This window comes from Musca autumnalis, unplaced genomic scaffold, assembly GCF_047663935.1.
Source record: "Musca autumnalis isolate F117 unplaced genomic scaffold, ASM4766393v1 scaffold_4, whole genome shotgun sequence".
NCBI lineage: Eukaryota > Metazoa > Arthropoda > Insecta > Diptera > Muscidae > Musca > Musca autumnalis.
This window is the reverse complement of record NW_027411977.1, coordinates 91,392,500-91,414,430: the sequence shown is the minus strand read 5'-3', so window position 1 is coordinate 91,414,430 and position 21,931 is coordinate 91,392,500. Positions and strand designations below refer to the sequence as shown.

The following is a 21,931-nucleotide window of genomic DNA, read 5'->3' as shown; positions in this document are numbered from 1 at the left end:
ATGGGCGCATTACGCGTCGACACCATCTACTTGGTCTCCTCGCAGTTTACCGTCAGACCCACTTAAGCAGATTCTCCTTCGACCTTCATAAAGGTACTTATTTCGCTGATCGTCCCATGATGTCTATATCATCAGCATACGCAAGTAACATGTGGCTATTGGTGTAGATTGTGCCACTTCTTTTGACGTGCATCTCGTATAACCTTTTCCAGCAGGATGTTGAAGAGAAACCTCTTTTGGTACAAAACTCTTCGGAGAGGTTCTTTCCTATTTTAACTGAGGATCTCGTGTCAGTTAAAGTCATTTTACAAAGCCGGATGAGCTTTGCCGTTATACCAAAATGGCTTGGAATACCTTTGAAAGTAGCGGGGTGTCGAAGGCTGCTTTATAATCGACAAAAAGGTGGTAGGTGTCGATCTGCATCTCTTGGGTCTTCTCCAGGATTTGCCTTATTATTCTTCCGCCGGTTTATTGCTGTCTTTACCACATCTTGGCCAGGTGGTATACATTCAATACCATCTTCTGGGATTGGATACTAACAGTTTGGAAAAATGCTCTTTCCATGTCCTTAGCACACTATCTGTATCAGTTACCTGATTACCTTGCTGGTCTCTACAGGAGGATCTGCCAGTTCCAAAGCCATCAGTTTGATGTTTCACTCTTTGGTAGAATTTTCGGACTTCATTCTGTCTCCTGTACATCTCGATTTTTTCACACTCCCGCTTTTCCATCTCTCTCTCTTTTTCCTGCGGAAAAGACGTTTCTCCTCTCTCCTTTTCTCCCGACACATCTCTCATGCGCTACGCGTTGCTACTGATTGTAAAGTAGCCCTATATGCCGCATTTTTCTCTTCGGTAGCAGCACGACACTCCTGGTCATACCATGGATTCATTGGTGGAGGTCTCTGGTATCCAAGTACTGATTTTGCGGCTGTTTGCATGGAGTGGGCAATGTTTTGCCATTGTCCTGATACGTAATGGGGACGAGGAGTGCTTTGATTAAGCAGTTGGACCAGTTAAGTGGAATATGCTGTGGCTATCTGTTGTGATTGCAGCTTACCGATGTCCAACTTCCGTGTTGTGTCTGTTCGCACTTTGTTTGCTACGTTTAATCTGGTACGTACCTTTGCTGCAACAAGGAAGTGGTCCGAGTCTATATTTGCACCTCGGAACGACAACGTAATCAATTTGATTTCTTGTTCTTTGATCCGGCGACAGCCAGGTGCCCTTATGAATATCGAGATCCTTAAATCTGGTACTGCTAACTACCATGTTTCTTGCAGCTACATAGTCTATCAGCCTCATACCATTGTCAGATGTTTCACTGTGGAGACTGAATTTCCCGACTGTTGGGCTAAAGATATTCTCCTTTCCAATTTTGGCATTAAAATCGCCTAGAATAATTTTAATGTCAAGGGCAGGACAACGGTCATAAGTTTCTTCTAAGCGCTCGTAAAATATATCTTTGGTCTGTTCGTCCTTGTCTTCAGTGTGAGCATGAGCTCAAATAAAGCTGATGTTGAAGAATTTTGCTTTTAATCGAATTGCAGAGAGTCTTTCATTCACTGGGGTGAAGCTGGAGACCAAATGTTTTAACTTCCGACCAACTACAAATCCGCAACCAAACTCATGCTTTGTGTCATGGCAGCTATAATACAGTGCGTCACCTTAAGGTGTTGTTGTGACGCCTTTCCCAATCCATCGTATTTCCTGTATGCCAGTAATGTCGGCCTTGTACTTTTCAAGTACATCTGCCAATGCGTAAACCGCACCTTCTCTATAAAGAGTGCGAACATTTTCAGATGAAGATTCGCAGATCATTGTCCTTAAAACGTTTCCGGAGACCGTCAACTTTTGAGGGTTTTGTTTTTCTTTTCTTTTGTTTTTTCATAGTAGGCTGCTTTTTCTAGGGTAACCCTTCCCTCCACGCCCAAACCCAAGTTTTTAACGTTCTTATGGAAGGACGCGCGGCTCATGTTAGCTCACTACCTTTAACGGGTGTTAAAGGCAGCTCCCCAGGTGACACCACGGGGAGGTCAGTGTCCACTTGAGATGAAAGAGGGACCAAGATAAATCCTGGGCTTTGCCATGTTAAAGCCGGTCAGGACCGTTCCTTGGTATCTTCCATCCCCTACGCCAACCACAAATTACTTTTAATTTTTATGATATATGAAATAAAGTTATATATAATATAAAATTATATATATGTAACAATGCGATGATAAAATTAGTGAGAAACAAACGGTTATGTTATTTTGGTTATGCCGTGTCCCCATATACCTTCTTTTAGTTAAATATCTGCTTACAGAGACTTCAAAAAATTTTCAAAATTCTGAAAAATAAAAACTTTAAAAGCTTTTTGTGCGGAAACTTTTATTTCAGAATCACTTTATAATTAAGATTTTATATAATCTTCGGTAATAACACATCAAAATATCATACAGTGATACGAGGTTGCAAAGAAATCATAACCCTAGTTTATACCCTTAGTTTTTAGGCCAAAGAGGCTATATACACTAGGATGATGACTTTTATACAACCTTATATCCGCGTATCACATTTTTATGAGTTTTTATTTATGATTATGTAAAATCTTACATATAAGGTGATGCGATAAAAAAAACCTTAAGTAGTATTTTTGGGAATTTTTTGAAGTCACTGATCCAGAAATGTCTGTTTTTTTTTTTAAATTTTGTTAGTTACGTTTGTTCGATTTTCACATTTTTTATACCCTCTACCATAGTGCCGAGAGAGTATATTTGCAGGCAGTTCAAGTTAGAAGATGGGCTATATCGGTATACATTTTGGTATAGCCCCCATATAATGATATAGCCTCATACGAGTGAGGATTTTAGCTACAATTTTTGACCGAATTAGCTGTAATTTGGCATGTCACAAAATATTCTCCACCTCAAATCCTCAACATAGGTACCTCCCGATTTAAGATATTTTGATGATTTTAGCTACATTTTTTGACCGCTCTAACTGAATATGACATTTGAGGTACTCAGTGGTCACGAAACTTCTTCACTAAAAATCGTTAACATAGCCACATTTTCCGTCCAAATTGGCTTCAATTTGGCACTTAGAGTTTCAAGAGGTCTAAAAACTTCTGCATCCATAATGGCATATAAAGGTACCTCCCGATTTAAAGTATTTTGAGGTTTATAGCCACATTTATTGACCGAATTAACTGAAATTTGGCATTTGAGGATTCCAATTAACAAAAAAACGTCTTTACTAAAAATTACCAAGGTAGGTCTACGTTTTGGTATAACCTCCATATAACCGTACCTCCCAATTTAAGGTATTATGGGGATTTTAGCTCAATTTTTTGCCGAACTACTATAATTTGACATTTGAGGTTCTCTATGGTCCCGAAACTTCCCCACGAAAAATCGTCAATATAGATCCATGTTTTGGAATAGCCCTCATATAACGGTACCCTTCCAGGATGTTGAGGATTTTAGCTACAATTTTTAACCGAACTAGCTGTAATTTGGCACTTGAGGTTTTCAGTGGTCACGAAACTTATCCACCAAAAACCGTTAATATAAGTCCATGTTCTGGTATAGTACTCATATAACGCCTCCCCCCTCGCTTTCGTTATTTTGAGGCTTTGAACTACAATTACACTGTGCGACAACAAAAAAAAATGACAAGGAAAATCGAGTAGATTATGAAAGTAGAGCTAAAAATATGAGACACGTGTATCGGCGTTTTTAAAGTTTACGTCGGAAAGTAACCAAAATAGGCGGGACAAATTCCGCCCATTTTTAATTTCTTCGAAATATTCGAATTAAGATATCTTGGAATCCTTGCATTACAGGTATACAGTGTCCTTGGCAACTTTACTGAGGAGGGTGTGGGGAATATTTTTGTTAAAAATTTTAACCCTCATGCGGTTCATCAAAGGGGTCTTTTTGTCCTTTTTTTGAAAATCTTTCAAAAACTCCTTAAAAATGTGATCGTATCAAATCCAAATATTCTACAAAATTTTTCGCCATAAAATTGTACTATAGGTCTCAAAATACACCTAATCTGTAACTCTTGTCTAATCGCGAAGAATCTCTAAAAATGAAAAAAATGGGAAATATTTTCATGTTTTTTCAGCAAAAAAAAATACTGGTATTTTCATGCTAAACAATATAAATAGACATTTCATTTCTTTGGTGACCCATAGTGAAATTTGATGAAGAATATTTTTGTCTCTGACATCATCTCTCTAGAATTATATTTTGTGGGACAATTTTGAATAAACTCAGATGAAGTCCGACTTTAACCATAAAACGTGTTTTTCATTTTTAGAGATTCCTGGCGATTAGGCAAGAGTTACAGATTTGGTGTATTCTGAGACCTATAGTACAATTATGGCGAACAATTTTGTAGAATATTTGGATTTGATACGATCACATTTTTAAGGAGTTTTTGAAAGATTTTCAAAAAAGGACAAAAAAGACATCTTTGTTGAACAGCATGAGGGTTAAAATTGTCAACAAAAATATTTCCCACACCCTCCTAAGTAAAGTTGCCAAAGACACTATATACCTGAAATGCAAGGATTCCAAGATATCTTAATTCGAATATTTCGAAGAAATTAAAAAAGGGGGGGAATTTGCCCAGCCTTTGGTTACTTTCCGACGTAAACTTTAAAAACGCCGATAGACGTGTCTCATATTTTTAGCTCTACTTTCATAATGCACTAGGTTTTTCCCATCATTTTGAAAAAAAATTGAATTTTGTTGCACAGTGTTATTGGCCGAACTAGCTGTAATTTGACATTTGAGATTCTCAGTGGTCCAAAAACTTCTCTACCAAAAATCGTTAACATAGACCCATGTTTTTGTATAGCCCTCCTGTTATGAGTTTTTTATAGTAATAGGCTGAAGGTGGGTGCTACCGTGGTGCAGTGGTATGCACACCCGCCTTGCACGCTAAAGGTCTGCGGTACGATTCCCAGGCCAGGCAACATCATATTTTCAACGGTGGCAAAATACCCCTCAGTAATGTTGGCGACATTTCCTGAGTATTTAAGCTACAAGTGGTATCTTAAGACACGCCGTTCGGACTCCGCAATAAAAAGTAGGTCCCATATCATTGAGCCAATATGAATCGGTGTACACTCATTGATATGAGAAAAGTCTCCCACGTCCCTTCAGGGATGTTTGTGGAAGGTATTTAGCTGTCGTCCAAACCAATTGATACGTTTTTATTTGAAAACTTAATGCTCATTTTTATTAATTTTCTCATTGGAGTTGAGCTGGATGATCGAAGATTTTATGGAAGTGAGAAAGGAAAGCTGAAGATTCGAACCCACACAACCACCAAACTATGTAACCGGTTTCGATATTAGTAAAGCAGTTCATCAGACATATCGGCTGTGGGAGTGGCCTCTCTGTCATCGAACTTTGATTTCTCAAATACAATATATTTATTTTAATTGCACTTCCATTATTTTATTTAACTGAGTCCAACATTGTTTTCTTTGCAGGCTTTAAAAGAATACTACAAAAAAAGTTCCTTGCATCTACCTTTATCAATCCACAACAATGCTCAATCGAAAGTGTCAATTTGCTATGACGATCGGATTATTATCTATCATCTGGACAATGTTGTTTACCGGTGCAATGGCACGTCCAAATCTGGATTCATTGTTGGCTAAACCAAATGACGTTTCACAACTGTTGTTGGATGAATTGTGGGTGGAAGCTTCAAATGGTGGTGCCGGTGGTGATAAAATGTTTCCTGAATTGGTAGGTGAAATTAAAAAGTACTTATATCTAAATACACACAGAGAAAAAAATTTTTACGAATATTGTTGAAAATAAAAAAATGGAAACAAAAGATGATGCACATAACAAATGTAGAAGAGGAAAGGGGTAAATTAGGGATCCAATATTAACTTTAGATATTAGATATGGTATTTAGACTTATGCAAATCCACACAATACAACATAAAATTCAAGAAAAATTACACTCGTTGTATTTTTTATTATTTTCAAATTGTATGATTTCTAAATTTCACATTTTATTTTAAATATTATCATTGAAAATTTCTACCATAATTTTCTCTCTTTCCCCACAATTAGAAAAAATATCCTCCGAAACAAAGCAACTATTTAGCCAAATGGCCGGGGCTACGCGATCTCGTTTTTACCATTGACTATAACGATGACATTACAACAACACTGGAGAATGGTGAATTTTTGGAACGTCTGCGTCAGCTAAGCGATACCCAATCCAATGAATATTATGATGAAATTCGCCAAGACAATGATGATGTTGCAACCATTAGTGCAGGCAGTAAGACCAAGGCCACTCAACCGCCAACAAATCAAATTATCTTCAAGAAACACAACACCAAAAAGAATGTTCAATGTAAGTAGACAAAAACAAATTTTGAATATATGTAAGGAACTTTTAATGGTATTTTTATTGTATTTCTTTGTGTCTTGTGTTGTCGTTTATTTTTTCTGTGTGCATGGGGAATTTTAGTGCGTAAAAAATGTAAGTTAGTCAATATTATATGTTTTTATATTTATTGTATTTGTATATCATTGATTATAAGGTTTAAATAATATTCAAGGCAAATCAAAATAAATATGTCCACTTTAAAACATAACAAAAAGGCATAATGGCATACAATGGCGTATACGTTGTGACACCAATCATACGCACTATATTCATACTTTCAAAAAATTGGCTAAATTTGAAAAAAATGATTATTAAAAAAAAACAAATTATTGTGTTTGTCAAAATGGCATTTTTGAAGTCGGTGGCCACTGTAGCTCGAAACGAATCGACCGATCTTCATATGGATTTGCGAGCTTATTAAATACATTAAAATATTGTTTGTGATCGAGACAATTCTTTTTTTAAAATTGGCCGATTTTTTGACGAAAAACGGTCACTTTTTTCGTTAAAATCGAAATGTTAACTTTGACAGTTCACAACTTTTTTTAAAGATTTTTTGGATTTCTGTTTCGCTTAGAGACAAGATCATTAGGTTCCTAAAACGCCCAAAATAATATACGAAGATCGGCCCATCCGTTTTCGAGCTATCCTTGGCACCGCAAAACGCTTTAAAAAAAAGGCTTTCGCAGAGAGCCATTTATATATTTTTCAAAAACAAAAATTCCAAAAATAGTAGATAAGCTCTTTCAGATGAAAGAAAGAATTACTTAAAAATATTGGTAGTTTCTTTGAAATAAATTTCATAAAAAGAGGTTTTTGTTCCTCACAACTAGGCATAACCCCTTAATACTCTTTAACTAAAGTATGTACAAAGAAATAACAAGTAAAAAGGTCATCAGTCAGCTGTCATGACGAAGATATAACCTCAGCCTCTGATCAAAAAAAAAAAAGAAAAAAGTGAGCAAAGGCTATAGTCGGGACGGGACCGACTATGTGACACCCTACACCACTATCCCTGTGCATAAGCTTTTCACTCGTAAACATTTCTATTAGGGAGATACTAAAGTTTTCACCTATCTGAGTTTTATACCAAACTAGCAGACCCCGGTCAGCGTTGCTGGCCCGTCGTAATGAGTTTTAATGACAACTTTTTATCGACTTTTTGCTTGACAATTCAAAAATAGGTATTTTCTACCTTACTTCTTCGGTCCATTGTCAAACCGAGAAGGATTTTAAATTTATCAACAGATTTTGTTTGTATCCTTTCTTTTCTCTTACGGACTTTGTCGGATTTTTTCGCCAATTTGTGCCTTTTAGGATTTATTATCGTCCATGTCAGTGTCTTTATCCTAAAGCGATCTAATTATAAAAGTTAAAATAATAAAACAACAACAATGGGATTAAGCTAGCCTATTTTGTAAAAACAAAATTGTATTATCTATCCCAATAAAAACGACGCCACCAATGTTCGTTAAAAAATGGTTAAAACGAATTCTCCCGCTTATTGAGACTTATATGTTTTAGCTTTTCAGAGCTGATGGACCGTTGAACCTCACCATTTAAGTATATATATATATATATGTATATATATATATATATATATATATATATATATATATATATATATATATATATGTATATATATATATATATATATATATTTTTTTTTTTTCTTGAAAAGATTGGGCGTGGTCATCAGTTTTCAAGATATAACATATTGAAAAAGTGGGCCTGGTCCGGTATTTTGGCTCCAAATATGTACTTAGGGTGCGCACAACTTCACTGCCTACCAAAATATATGCTGAAACCGATATAACCATAAGTTTGGGTTATACATACAGCGCAAAATTTTATGGAAATCCCTTCAGTAGTATTGGAGTTATGACATATTAAAAAAACAGGCGTGGTCAGGCCTATAGGCCCCAAAGAAATGGTAATGGGCATGGTAAAATTTTCTTTGCATAAAAACCCAAGTCGCGTATGGCGCACATTTTACAGAAAAAATTATCGAAATCGGTCCAGCCGTTCTCAACTGATGCCATCACCAATGAACGATATTTGACTTTTATTTATAAAGATTTAAAAGATTAGACAAATCGCGATTTTCTTGAAAATCCCTTTAGTAGTTTTGTAGATATAACCTAATTATAAAGTGAGCGTGGTCGGATCTTAAGTCATAAAATAAGTACGTAAGGTTGGAGCCACAATCGCTATTGACTCGCAAATAAATTACAAAAATAGGGCATATATGAGGTACCCGCCCGATCCGAAAGTCAAAAAATATGTAGCCGATTTTTATTGGGGACCAACCCTGTACATTCGCTGAAAGTTTCAGGAAAATCGATTTAGTAGTTTCGTAGATATAACATATTTAAAAAAGTGGGCGTTGTCCAGTCTTAATGCCCCAAATAAGCACGTAAGGTCGGAGACACGATTGCCATTGACTCGGAAATTAATTTTCAAAGCGATACATTTGTAATTGATGCAAATATTGCATTTTTACAAAAATAGGGCATAGGGGAGGTACCCCGCCCGATCCGAAATTCAACCAAATATGTAGCCTATTTCAACCGGGGGCCATCACTCTACGTTCCGTGAAAACTTCAGGAAGATATGTTGGGTAGTTTCGTAGATATAACATATTTATAAAAGTGGGCGGAAAAGTGGGCGTGGCCAATTTTTCTTTGCATAAAAACCTAAACTCGACTATAACTAAGATTTCCACAAAAAATTATCCAAATCGCTCCAGCCGTTTTCAACTGATTCAATTACCAACAAACGACAATTGAGTTTTATATATAAAGAAGATTACTTAAGGCGAACTGAACCAAAATAATTAATATTTAATTTTTTATTTGACTACTGTCGACAAATACTTGGTACTGACTGAAAGCTTTGCCGGTCTTCTTGATTAGCATTTTACATGTCTCTAATACAACAAATAGAAGCAGATGTATTTGTCATTAAAGTAAAAACTTCAAAATATTAAAATTGTGATAGCTTAGCGCCTTTTGCAATAACTCTGATATTTTACCATAAATACCACATTTTGTATTAATTTAAAGCGAAGGTGGTTTAGTTTTATTACCAATCTATCTCCTTGGAATATGTCTAACAGAAGCAGAAATATCTGACATTGAAATAAAATTCCAGAAATTGGAAATTGGGATATCCCAGAGTATTTTTCAACATCACAAGCATTTCAACAATTTTGGTAACGCAATTGGGAACATTTTAAAGCTCAGAATGTCTTCATTGTTGAAATGCATCCAACCAAAGCTGACATACTCGTCAGTACAATTCAAATAAAAAAGAAGCCAGTCCTTGCTTTTGGAAGGTCCCCAACCAAAGCTGTGATATTCGTCATTATAATTAAAATCGCAAAAATGAAAAGTTGGTTTCATTTAAGACTATTGTGATATCTTCGTTTTTTGACTACCTAAGACAAACTACTTAACATGGTCAGAAAGGTTATATTTTCTACTTTCATTGTCAGAGTTTGCTTTTAGTATACCCCTTATAGAAGCTGAGATATTCGCTTTGGAAAAAAAGTTAACTTTTTCTCCAAATAAGTTTTGCTCATTCCGACCCCTAAATATTATCCGACCATCACCAAAATCAATCCGGGACCCCCATCAGCACCCAAAATGTTGTGAAGATTCGATCAAAATAGCGACCAATAGCGTGATTACAAGATTAAGATGCCAGATCGAGACATTTATTTTGGTACATAAGTTTGGGGTCTACGGCCACTATTTCGATGCGTTGCAAACTTTTTTAAAAAACCAATTTATAATATAATAATAATAATACGCTTCCCGAACACATTAATTATGCAGTGGGTATAAAAAATATATTGATTTTTGTATCATGAAATTGCTTTAAAATGCGTATGTAGGTAATGTGGGGCTAATCCAAAAATTTTTAGTAAGCAAATTTCTAGGTCCTAATTCCCGCATGAGTTTTTTTTCGTAAACAAATTACGAACGTTCGAAATTTTCGGATTCCCTTATACGATCTTAAGGGGAGTACACACTATCATTCAAAACTGACAGTCAACGTACTTTTAGGACAATTTTTCGGAAAATAACAACTTTTATTTAGCTAAAAACTGTTGAAATACAATATATACGGTATTATTTAGAGATTTCAAAAGAAATTTACAAGTTAGGCTTTGATATTCACGAAATAGTCCTCGATGACTGTCAGTTTTGCTTGTCAATGTGTACTATACTTTATGATTTAAAACAGTTATCGATACATACGTTTATCGAAGTTGTTGTGCGCCAAGTTTCTGGTAAAATGAAATGAAAACCTGATAATTTTATAAAATAAAAGAAAATTGTGAAAAATTAAAAGTAATGGTGACGTAAAATAAATTCCTGGATGTAAAAATATAAAAATCGCATACTGGCATTTGAAAATATATTTTTAATTTTTAAAGAAACACCAGTCTATTTTTCTTATTTTCTTACTTATTTTATTGGAAAAAGTCATTAGTATGTTGTTGTTTAGTTTTATTACAAAATCTTCCACTAAAGTTGATTTTATGCCACGAAAATAATCATTTTGATTATCATGTCATGTGCCTCACCACTCTTTCTTTCAAACTGACTATTGCCGTAAGGAAATTTCTCTAATATATGTCCATATTTACATTAGGCGATTTTCATTGCGGCAATTGTCAGTTTGTTGGTGAGAGAGGGAGCTGAGAGGCAAAGGGTTACCATATGCCTCACCTCTCTCTCGTTCAAACTGACAATTGCCGCAAGGAAAATCGCCCAATGTAAATATGGATTAAATTTGAAGAAATTTTTTAAAACGTTTGAGAGTTACCTTGCACTCCATTATTTCCTTCGTTCCAAATAGTTCCAAGAGTAAAGTATTTTAACGAAACTTTCTCTTTCTTTTTGTTTCCATTTTATGGTGGATTAATATACATACAAATTAATAAGTTGCAGGGGAAGTGATTTAAGTTTATTTTACAATGTGACCGCACCGAATGAGAAAGATCGAAGTGAGTGTTGAATTAAAGGAAGAACATCTATATGAACTAAATTAACTACTGTATAGTCTCGATAATCCGGACAACGCGGTAATCCGGACACTATGTAGAATTTTTTACATTGTAGACTCTGTAATCCGGACATCTCATACTTTTCGTACCTCGATAATCAGGACATCAATTTTTTTTTCTTATTTGAGCGTTAGATTCTTATTTATTTCATTGACGTTTCCGTTCTTAGCGATAGCAATGGTGTATAAATAAGAAAAATTAATTTTTTCAATCTCGTCTTTCTGGCTAGCCACTGTTAACTCAGTTGTACAGTCAATATGGAATTAACTTTTGCTCTTTTCCAAAACCTGCAAGAAGCTACTATTTTTTACTACGATAAAATTTGTTCCTTTATGTTATCGAAATAAGTAGTAAAAATTAGTAGAATCTTGCAGTACTGGAACAGACCATATCTGAATCTGTCCAATGATTTTTTTACCGTTCATCCATTGATGGCTGACTATAAGCAACAGAATTTTAAACCTAGTGTTGGGTAGTTCCCTTGAAAATCGATGTTGGGTGTTCCTTTCACTAAAGGAATTGGTTCATTAGCCTTCCGCTTAGTGAGAAAGTAAGTCCCTTGGGAGCATGCAATGCATTCCAATGATATTTTATATAGAAATGCTTAAAATATTTAAGCGTTGGGATTAATAGCTTAGACTTTTGATTCAAATTTTTAGATTCTCTAATTAATTTTTTGAGTTACCGACAAAAATCAGTAAAATTATAACGCAAAATTATTAATGAAAAGTTTAAATAAAAGTTGACAGCGCTCTTGTTATTGGCAGAACTTAACGACTACTTTTTTGGTCGCTAATTTACCGAAAAGTATCGAAAAAAAAAAATAAAAAAATACATAAGAAATGTCACCTAAATTTCGCTGAAGGAGTAAAATTAGGAAGTAAATTTGGTAGCCAGGAAAGTCTTAAAATGGTGGAAACTCGTGATATTCGCTTAATATGAATTCGTTTAATATAGATGTCGGGTTATTATCTAGTAAACGTCCGTTATTAATGGTTTTAACTTACAAAATTGTATGTTTTTGTAACTACTCGGTAATCCGGAGAATTCGATAATCCGGACACCGCCGAAACATGTGGTGTCCGGATTATCGAGACTATACTGTATATAAATGCAAGAGCCGGATATAGTTCCAATAGTTCCTTGTCCGGAATAGTTCCTTGAAACTAGTTCGTTCCGGAACTACACAACTCTACAATATAGTCATGTGCAAAGTTTGGACCAATACATCATTTTTGCAAATATCTGGAGAAAGAAATAACTAATTTTCGGAAACTATAACAGATATTAGGTCTATTCGATTACTTAAAAGTTTGTACAAACTCTTACAAATTGATGTTCGATAACAAGCTTGTAAAGTAAAAGAGAGCGAATTGTGAGAGAATTTTGGAGAGTTTTGTTACTGAGAACTTGCAAGTTTTTGCAAGTTAGAACAGCTGATTTAAATTCGAATGTTTTGTGGCGGACTTTGCAATTTCTGCCAAAAACATAAACAAACATTTGGTTATTAAAATAATTACAAGATAAAAAGGGGAGAAATAACTAAATAAATTATGAAAAATAAAATAACTTATTATGTAGTTTGCGAAGACTATTTTTTATGTTAAAGGTATCAAATCCCAGCAAAAGCGGTGCATCCATGGAGTAGGAGAAACACCATGTGGACGTCCCTGGAGAACACACTAGATCTATTTTCCTTTTGTTAACAACATTCCATTGATAAATTAAATCTTTTCCGCCAAACTTCTTCTTTGTCAAATCAGCTGACTTCTTGCAAGTGATTGCAAATTGTTGTTCGTTAACATTCCGCAAATTTTTAGCTTCGAGAGACTAAAATTCATTGAGAGAAAATACTGAGAATTTGCTGCGTACTTGCAAGTACTTTTTACTTTCGAAGTTATCGAAAAATACCTATTGTTTTCATTATTATTTTGTTAGGTAAGGATCATGGCGAAATAAGAAGGTGTTACATCGATAACAATAATCGGGTCATTTGCCACACCAAACGTCAGCATTTGTTCACAAATTTGGCCTACAAATAAATATACCAAAATATATAGAAATCGGTTTAGATTTAGATATAGCTCCCATATATGTACATATATTGTTACGGAATTAGATTTAACTAATCTCCGTGTAGACGTTGTTTTATTCCCCAGTACGATTTGTACCAAATAAAACAGGGTTCGTTTTAGATTACGTTTCTACAATGCTTTATTTACTTTATTACACTTATTCGGAACCGACTTTAATTACTAAGCACACAGCAAGTCTCTAGTTAGCACGCAGCTCTTATTTAACCGATCTGTTCAGTTCAACGCTTAAAACACAACTACTCCGTCATTGCCAATTCCCCTGCATTTATATCCCAAAGTCTCCCTGTTCGAGAAATATCTAGAGCATATGGCAACACCTCGAATCTGTACAACGAACACACAGACGCACATTCGCACTAAGGCCGCCATCAGACCATCTGCTTTTTCACATGTATGGGATCAGCTGTTCTGTATATTAGTATACCCAAAGTGACTACATACATGTGAAAAAGCAGATGGTCTGATGGCGGCCTAAGCGAACAACCATACTCACATACATACATGGGGGATGATCAATGACGTAATTACAACAACAAATAAATGTAAGAAAAAAAGTGACAAACTAAACAATAATTACATGACTATGGCAAACAAAATAAAAGCACATTAATGAAAGGTAAAGAACATCTAGAATAATGAAGATAATTCTACATGATAATTGTTGTTGCTTAAATAAAGTAACTGCGTAATAAAACTTTACGTTACAATTCAAATTTTTAAATTAACGGAAATTAAACTAAACTAACTTAAACCTATCAGTTACATTCGTAACAATATATTCGTCCGATTTCAAGTATTTGATGCACCAATAACGCTATATATGTCCGATTTCAATGAAATTTGGAATGTGTGACGGAATTTGGCCTATAACTAAATATGCCAAAATATATCGAAATCGGTTTAGATTTGGATATAGCTCCCATGTATGTTTTCGTCCAATTTCATGTATTTGATGCACCAAACACGTTATATATGCCCGATTTCAATGAAATTTGGAATGCGTGACGGAATTTGGCTACAAGTAAATGGGCTGCGGGGTAGCGAAGCGCACCGGGTTCAGCTAGTATACTATCGAAATGGCTGAAATTTAGTATTTAGTCTTCATTGGGGGTACAAAACTTTCCACCTGAAATTTGCCGGTATAGGTCCACGCCTTCATATGGAGCTTATAGAACTGTACCTCCCGATTTTCTATATTTTGAAGGTTTTTGCCTCCTCATCACACTGAAATGGCTGAAATTCGTTGTGGGTACAAAACTTTCCACCTGCAATTTTTGGGTATGGGTCAACACCTTCATATAGTCCCCATGGAATGGTATCTCCCAATTTTGCTATTTTGATGGTTGTGGCCTCAATATCCCAACGAAATGGCTGAAATTTGATATTTAGTCTTCGTTGGGGGTATTGAGCTTTCCAGAAGACGTGGACCTGTACCTACCACTATATATCCACGTCTTCTTGAAAGCTTAATACCCCCAACGAAACCTAAATACCAAATTTCGGTCTTCAAATAGCCCTCATAGAACGGTACCTCCCGATTTTCGGTATTTCAAGGTTTTAGCCCCAATATCGATATTTTGAGGTTGTAGTCTCAATATACTATCGAAATGGCTGAAATCTGGTATTCAGTCTTCATTGGGGGTATAAAACTTTCCACCTGAAATTTGTAGGTATAGGTCCCCGTCTTTATGTAGCCCCAATAGAACGGACACCGAAAATCGGGAGGTATTTTGAAGGTTATTGCCTCAATGTCCCACCGAAATGGCTAAAATTTGATATTTAGTACTTACTAATTTTTCATATTTACTTCAATACAGTTCTTGTTCTCAATATAAAAAGTTCGGCCCGACCGAGTTTTTTACCTGTTTCATGTATTGTCACGCTACAGGTCACAATAATGATCGGATCGTCACGTGTGTTGATGGGGGTCCCAGAGGGAAAAAATCCTATTGATGAAGGTCGGATAATATTCCGAGGTTGGAATGGACAAAACATACATATCTAAATTAAATTATACCCCCATATTATGGTGGAGGGTATAAAAAGCTTCATGGGTAGTGGTGTAGGGTAGCACATAGTCGGCCACGTTCCGACTATAGCATTTGCTCACTTGTTTCTATATGAATTGGCAGTGGTAAATGTCAGTTAGTGGTCAGACAGCATTATTGAAAATTAATTTAGCCCTCTCTCTTCAAAATATTATTTTAATACTCCCGTTGCCTTTTGATATGGGATATTATTCTCGTCGATTACATCCTACCTTAATTTAATTTTTATATCTTTTTTAATATTTATACATTTTTTATTTATATTTTTATTTTAAAGAACCAATTATGGAAACTTCAATTCTTTTATTTCAGATATGTCACCGTGTCACTTTAAAATATGCAATATGGGTCGCAAAAGGAATGCTCGTTTTCTTGGCTATTGAAGAATACAACATGCGATGGATGATCCTCTACAAATTAAGGCCAAATCACCACAAATAACAAATCTCAATATTGAAATAATTTACAATAAAGTATTTAACGGTTTTTTTCTTTTTCACAACTTAACGACTTTGGAAATTTTTGTTTGTCGTAAAAAGAAACTGTAAACCTAAAGAAACCCCAAAAGTATTTAATAATATTTATATAAAATATATATATATTTACTTGTTATCTAATTAGAGACACACACAAATTATGTCACCTATTTTGATCTGACTTTTCATTATGTAAAGTACTACTTTTGCTAAGAATATCATAATGATGGTTGGTCATCAACAGCATAAAATACATATATTTCAGTTAAATGTTATAAAATCTAAAATAATTATTTTTATATGTATGTATGTAGGTTTATTTCATGTAGTTTTAGTTTTTAAGTGTTAAAAAAAAGAATACATATTTATTTTTCTTCCAAAAAAAATGTAATCTCAAAATATTCCACACTTCGTGAAGTGTTTTAGAATATTTTACAAAAACAAAAAAGAAATAAAAGGCAATACTTTAACAAAGAGTTCAAAAACGAATTCAGTAAGTATGTTTTAGGTATATTTATTGTGGGATGTTAAAATGTCTACCTAAGAGGTTTCGATTGAATCTTTGATTAGACATTAGTAAATGTGGAAGTAGTTGCGTTATCAATTCGAAATGCTGAAACATATTCGAACATGGCTAAAAATACAATTAGTGGGGTACTGTTATATGAGGGTTCTACCAAAAATTTCAGTTTAAATTCAAAACATTTCACTTGTAATTTGAAAATTCCAATTGAATTTGCCTTGTTCAGGGCTTAAAAATGCTAGTGAGTATTCTGATGCCTTCCGCTGACTCAATGGTAAATTTCACCCCATCCACAATCTCATAACTCTACACAAATACTACCCCACATACCCCTCGCAATCCCACGGCAGCGGAATCTTACGTACCTAAACCATAGTTTTTCCAGCATCAAACCTATGCCGCTACGTAGGTTTCATGTTGCTACAACAACAACATACCCCTCTTCCTCACATACATCTAGATGACCACAGAAATATTTAGCACACCACAAACCCCAAACCAGACTGATACGCTCAGTATACACCTGAGATTCTCTGGACTCAGAAACTCCGGGACTACACCCCAAACGTTGTTGGCCACTGCTGTCGTATATCCCAGCCAACAAACAACAGTCCCTCCACCTTTGTCACCCAAAAAGCAATAAATCCTTACCCAACAACGCAATCCCGGCCTAACACCAACAACAAACACAAATAAACATTGGTATTAAAATCCTGCTATGGAATTGCAACGGCATAACCCGTAATGTAACAGAAATTGTGGACTACCGCGATAAAACACTGGCAACGGAATTGCCTTTATTGTCTATGACTCGGTCAACTGCAGTTCTTTTACCCTACCAAACACAGGCCCACATATAGAAGTTCAGCGCATCAAGTTTTACGTAGATGAGAAACACATATAACCTCTTAAAATTTACATCCCTCCAGAGTCTGTATGTCGACCAGACGTCAAACATCCGACCATTCCTGACCGGGGAAAACACCCTCCTTCTCGGAGACACAAACGTCCACCACGAATCCCGCGACGGCCGGTTCTATGCACCGGATTGACTCGGAGGAATCTTCGACCAGGGGCCGTCACCTCAACAATTATGTGTTTGTGTTCGTGTATTTTTTTCACCATGGGAGCGGCAATTTATCCCGGAATGCCTGCTCCGAGCTCTTCTGGTCCGTGCCGGGATAGAAATGAACCCCGGGCCAGTATGGACCTGTTCCGTTTGCCAGATCCGCATCCACCACATGTCAACAATGGTGAGATGTAATGGATGTATGGAATTGGTGCATTTTCGTGGGTGCTCTGGCCTTAGTAGCACCCGGGATTACAGCGACAGGTATGTTGCTGCTTGCTGCGTCAGCGCATCACCCAGTGCGTCTTCTACGTCGTCGTCTGACTCTTCGTCGTCGTCGGAATACGAGACGCCCCCGCAGTCTCCCCAACAACAACAACAAATGCAGCATCTAACGCCACATGTTGTTGTTCAACGGCCCGGAAATGCATCATTCCTGCAATTCAATTGCAACGGTCTCCGCAATAAGGTCAGTGAAATTGTGGACTTTATGAGTCGGAAAAACATCATGGTCGCCGCGATCCAGGAAACAAAGCTCACCCCACCTGTAGCTTACGTTGTGATGGTTACAACGTTTTGCGGAAGGATCGCACAAGAAGCGGAGGAGGAGGACTTGTCTTCCTAATACACCAGTCTGTCCAGTACAGACCTATCTCGCTTGAGCTTGGCTCTAGTGACCCATACATGGAGTGTATGGGGGTAGCAGTAAAGTGTGGTACTGCCGAGGTAGAGCTGCTTAATGTGTACATACCGCCGATGAATAGCTGTGCCCGACGTTATATGCCCAATATTAGTTCGCTGTTAGAGGGCGATAACCGTCTGGTGCTAGGGGACTTCAATGCTCATCATGAGCTTTGGCACTCCGTCCTAGGTAATGACCAGCGGGGTACAGCGCTGGCAGAGCAAATCGATAGCTCCACGTTTTGCACGGTGAATGAAGACGCTCCTACGAGGATTAGAGGAAACTGCCACAGCTCGCCAGATATCACCATTGTGGCACCAGGTCTGATAAATGACGTAACCTGGCAATCCGTCATTTCCCTTAGTTCGGACCACCTCCCTATCATCGTCTCCGTAAACAGACCACCCGACTTCATAACCTCTGAACGCCGTACTTTCCTGAACCATGGGAAAGCTGATTGGCAAGGTTTCAGAGAATTTACCAATCACCGCTTCAGTCAATTGCCCACCCCCTCAGATCCTCGGGTAGCTGAGAGAACTTTCCGAGACATCATCACTAAAGCAGCCGCTCGCTACATACCTGCTGGTCGAATACCCGAAATAAGACCAAATTTCCCAGCAGAGGCGACGGGACTAGCAAATGAACGTGATGAGCTTCGTCGTACGAACCCCGAAGACCCAAGAGTTAGAGAACTTACTCTTGAAGTCAACAGGCTAGTGGGCGAACATAAGCGGAAAAAGTGGCTAGACCATCTGAAGCAGTGCAACATTGGTGCAGGAATAAGTAAATTGTGGGCAACGGTTAAATCACTCTCGAGTCCGGAAAAGAAGGATGACAGAACGGCTGTTACTTTCAACGGCGTGACAGTAACTGACCCAAAGAGGTGCGCGTGTTATTTTAACCGGCAGTTCATAGAGCACCCCGAGAGTGATAGGGCGAAGAGAAGTGTGCTACGCCGTATAAGAAGAACTCTTCCAGCCGAGGAGGTACCACCACAATTTACGATGAGCGATGTTGCAGATGCCATCCGAAACGCTAAATCATCCAAAGCGTTGGGCCCGCACCGAATATCGATGGTAATGCTAAGCAGCTGGATGAACCTGGAGTTGAGTATTTAACAAGTGTTCTCAACCTATCGTTAGCCACCCATGTTGTACCGGATGCCTGGAAAGTTGGCAGGGTGGTCCCGCTACTGAAGCCTGGCAAGGATGCCAGCAGAGGTGAATCGTACAGGCCGATTTCACTCCTGTCGCCAGTAGCAAAGATCCTAGAGGCGCTACTCCTCCCCATGATGAGAAGGTGTTTTCCAGTTGCCCAACATCAACATGGATTTCGGAAAATGCATAGTACTACAACAGCATTAGACGCCATATCCACACATATCAGTAGAGGACTGAACCAGAAAAGGCCGTGCGACCGAACAGTCATGGTGGCTCTTGACCTATCGAAGGCCTTCGATACCGTCAACCATGCCAAGCTGTACGAGGATATAGAGAAAACTAATCTCCAGCCATGTTTGAAACGTTGGGTAATCAACTATATGTGTGGACGCCAGTCGTTTGTAGAATTCAGAAACAAGAAGTCCAAAACCCGTAGAGTGAAACAGGGAGTTCCCCAAGGAGGGGTGATATCTCCGGAACTGTTTAACCTCTACCTTTCTGAAATTCCACACCCTCCAGACGGCATAGAGATCGTGATGTATGCGGATGATTGTACGATCTTGGCGTCGGGTCCTATCGTCGATGACATATGTGATAGGTTAAATGTCTACATAGCTGACCTAGTGCAGTTCTTCCATCTGAGGAATATGAAAATATCCGCCGCTAAATCCACAGCCACGCTATTCACCACATGGACGGCTGAGATGAGGCTCCCACTGAACATATTGGTCGATGGTGCACTGATTCCGACCACTAACTACCCTAAAATACTGGGTGTAACGTTCGATAGCATGTTCAAGTCGTCCGCGCATGCCACAGCTATTTGCAATAAGATCAGAAGTAGGAACAAGCTTCTCAAGTCGCTGGCCGGCAGCACTTGGGGTGCTGATAAAGAAACCTTGTTGACCACCTACAATGCAATAGGCCGGTGTGTGGTAAGCTATGCGGCGCCAGCGTGGTCCGCAAAGGTTAGCGCATCGCAGTGGAAGAAGATTCAAACCTGCCAGAATGCCGCCCTGAGGACTGCAACAGGGTGCCTCCTCATGACACCAGTGGACCATCTTCATGAGGAGGCGAAGGTTTTACCGGTGCGTCAGCACAATAAGATGTTGTCGATGCAGTACCTGCTTGGGTGTTACCGCAGTGAGCATCCCTGTCACGATTTAATGGACAGGCGCCCCCCACCCAGGCACGTCAGGAGAGACCTTCATGATCTAGAGAGAGAGGTCCAAAGGTATAAAAGAGAACCGCTAGATCAACGAGCCTATCAGGCAGGCTTGAATCGCATTCACACCAACATGGTTGCGCAAGCAGTACGAAGATACAGTGTGAATGCCGTACTTGGAAACCATCCCCCATCCATCGCAGCAGAAGAACGACAGCTGCCAAGGCAAACACGAGTGGTTTTAGCTCAGTTAAGATCCGGACGATGCAGCCGGCCCAATTCGTATTGGGCCAGAATTGACGCCACGATACCCAACATATGCCCAGCATGTGGATTGGGACCACACGATACTCTGCATTTATTTAACTGCCCAGCTAACCCCACTCACCTGTCTCCTCATTCTTTATGGACGCAACCAGTCCAGGTTGCAGAATTCTTGAGTCTGGATACAGAGGAACTTGATAACTGAAATAATACACGAACAAACACAAATGCGTTGCTACAACAACAACAACGAATCGTGGTCAATCCCACAGCAGCGGGTTCTTTCGTACCGGATTGACCCGGAGCAACACAAAAACATCGTTCCGGCCAGCGGCTGCAACCTCATTGAATTTTTTTGGTCCGTGCCGGGACGGAGGAAAACCCAGGACCAATATATCTGTACTCAGTTTGTTACATCCGCATCTTCACCCACATCCAACCTGCTGTGAGATGGAATAGATGTCAGGAGTGGGTGCATCTAAGGGGTTGCTCTGGAATTGTCCACGTGAGGGACTACGACAGGGACTATGTTGCTGCATGCTGCGTGAACACAGTCCCCAGTGAGTCATCGTCGGATTACGAAACTCCCCCGAGTCCCCTCGACAACAACCGCACACGCAGCCTTTAACACCAGCCGATGTTGTCCCGAGGTAAGATCGAGGAAATAGTAGATTTCATGAGTCGGAGGAATATCAAGGTCGCTGCGGTGCAAGAAACCAAGCTCAACAACAACTGTAGCTTACAACGTTGCGATGGTTACAACGTAATAAGGAAGGATCGCACCAGAAGTGGAGGTGGGGGATTAGCTTTCCTATTGCACCAGTCTGTCCAATACAGACCTATCTCGCTTGAGCCTGTCTCTAATGATCCGTACATAGAATGTATGGGGGTAGCAGTCAGGTGTGGAACTGCCACAGTTGCTGAACGTATACATCCCGCCGAGAAATAGCTGTATCTC

At 38.1% G+C, this 21,931-nt stretch overlaps 1 protein-coding gene across 1 annotated transcript in view; it reads left to right on the top strand.

Moving 5' to 3' along the window:
* Positions 1-16,136, top strand: part of CNMa (CNMamide) — a 46,654-nt gene extending 30,518 nt beyond the window's left edge. The window contains exons 2-4 of the mRNA XM_073982432.1: positions 5,491-5,752; positions 6,089-6,377; positions 15,947-16,136. Of these exons, the coding sequence (XP_073838533.1) occupies positions 5,549-5,752; positions 6,089-6,377; positions 15,947-16,017 (564 nt within the window). The 5' untranslated portion in view covers positions 5,491-5,548 and the 3' untranslated portion in view covers positions 16,018-16,136. The remainder of the gene's footprint in view (positions 1-5,490; positions 5,753-6,088; positions 6,378-15,946) is intronic.
* Positions 16,137-21,931: the final 5,795 nt, after the last annotated feature.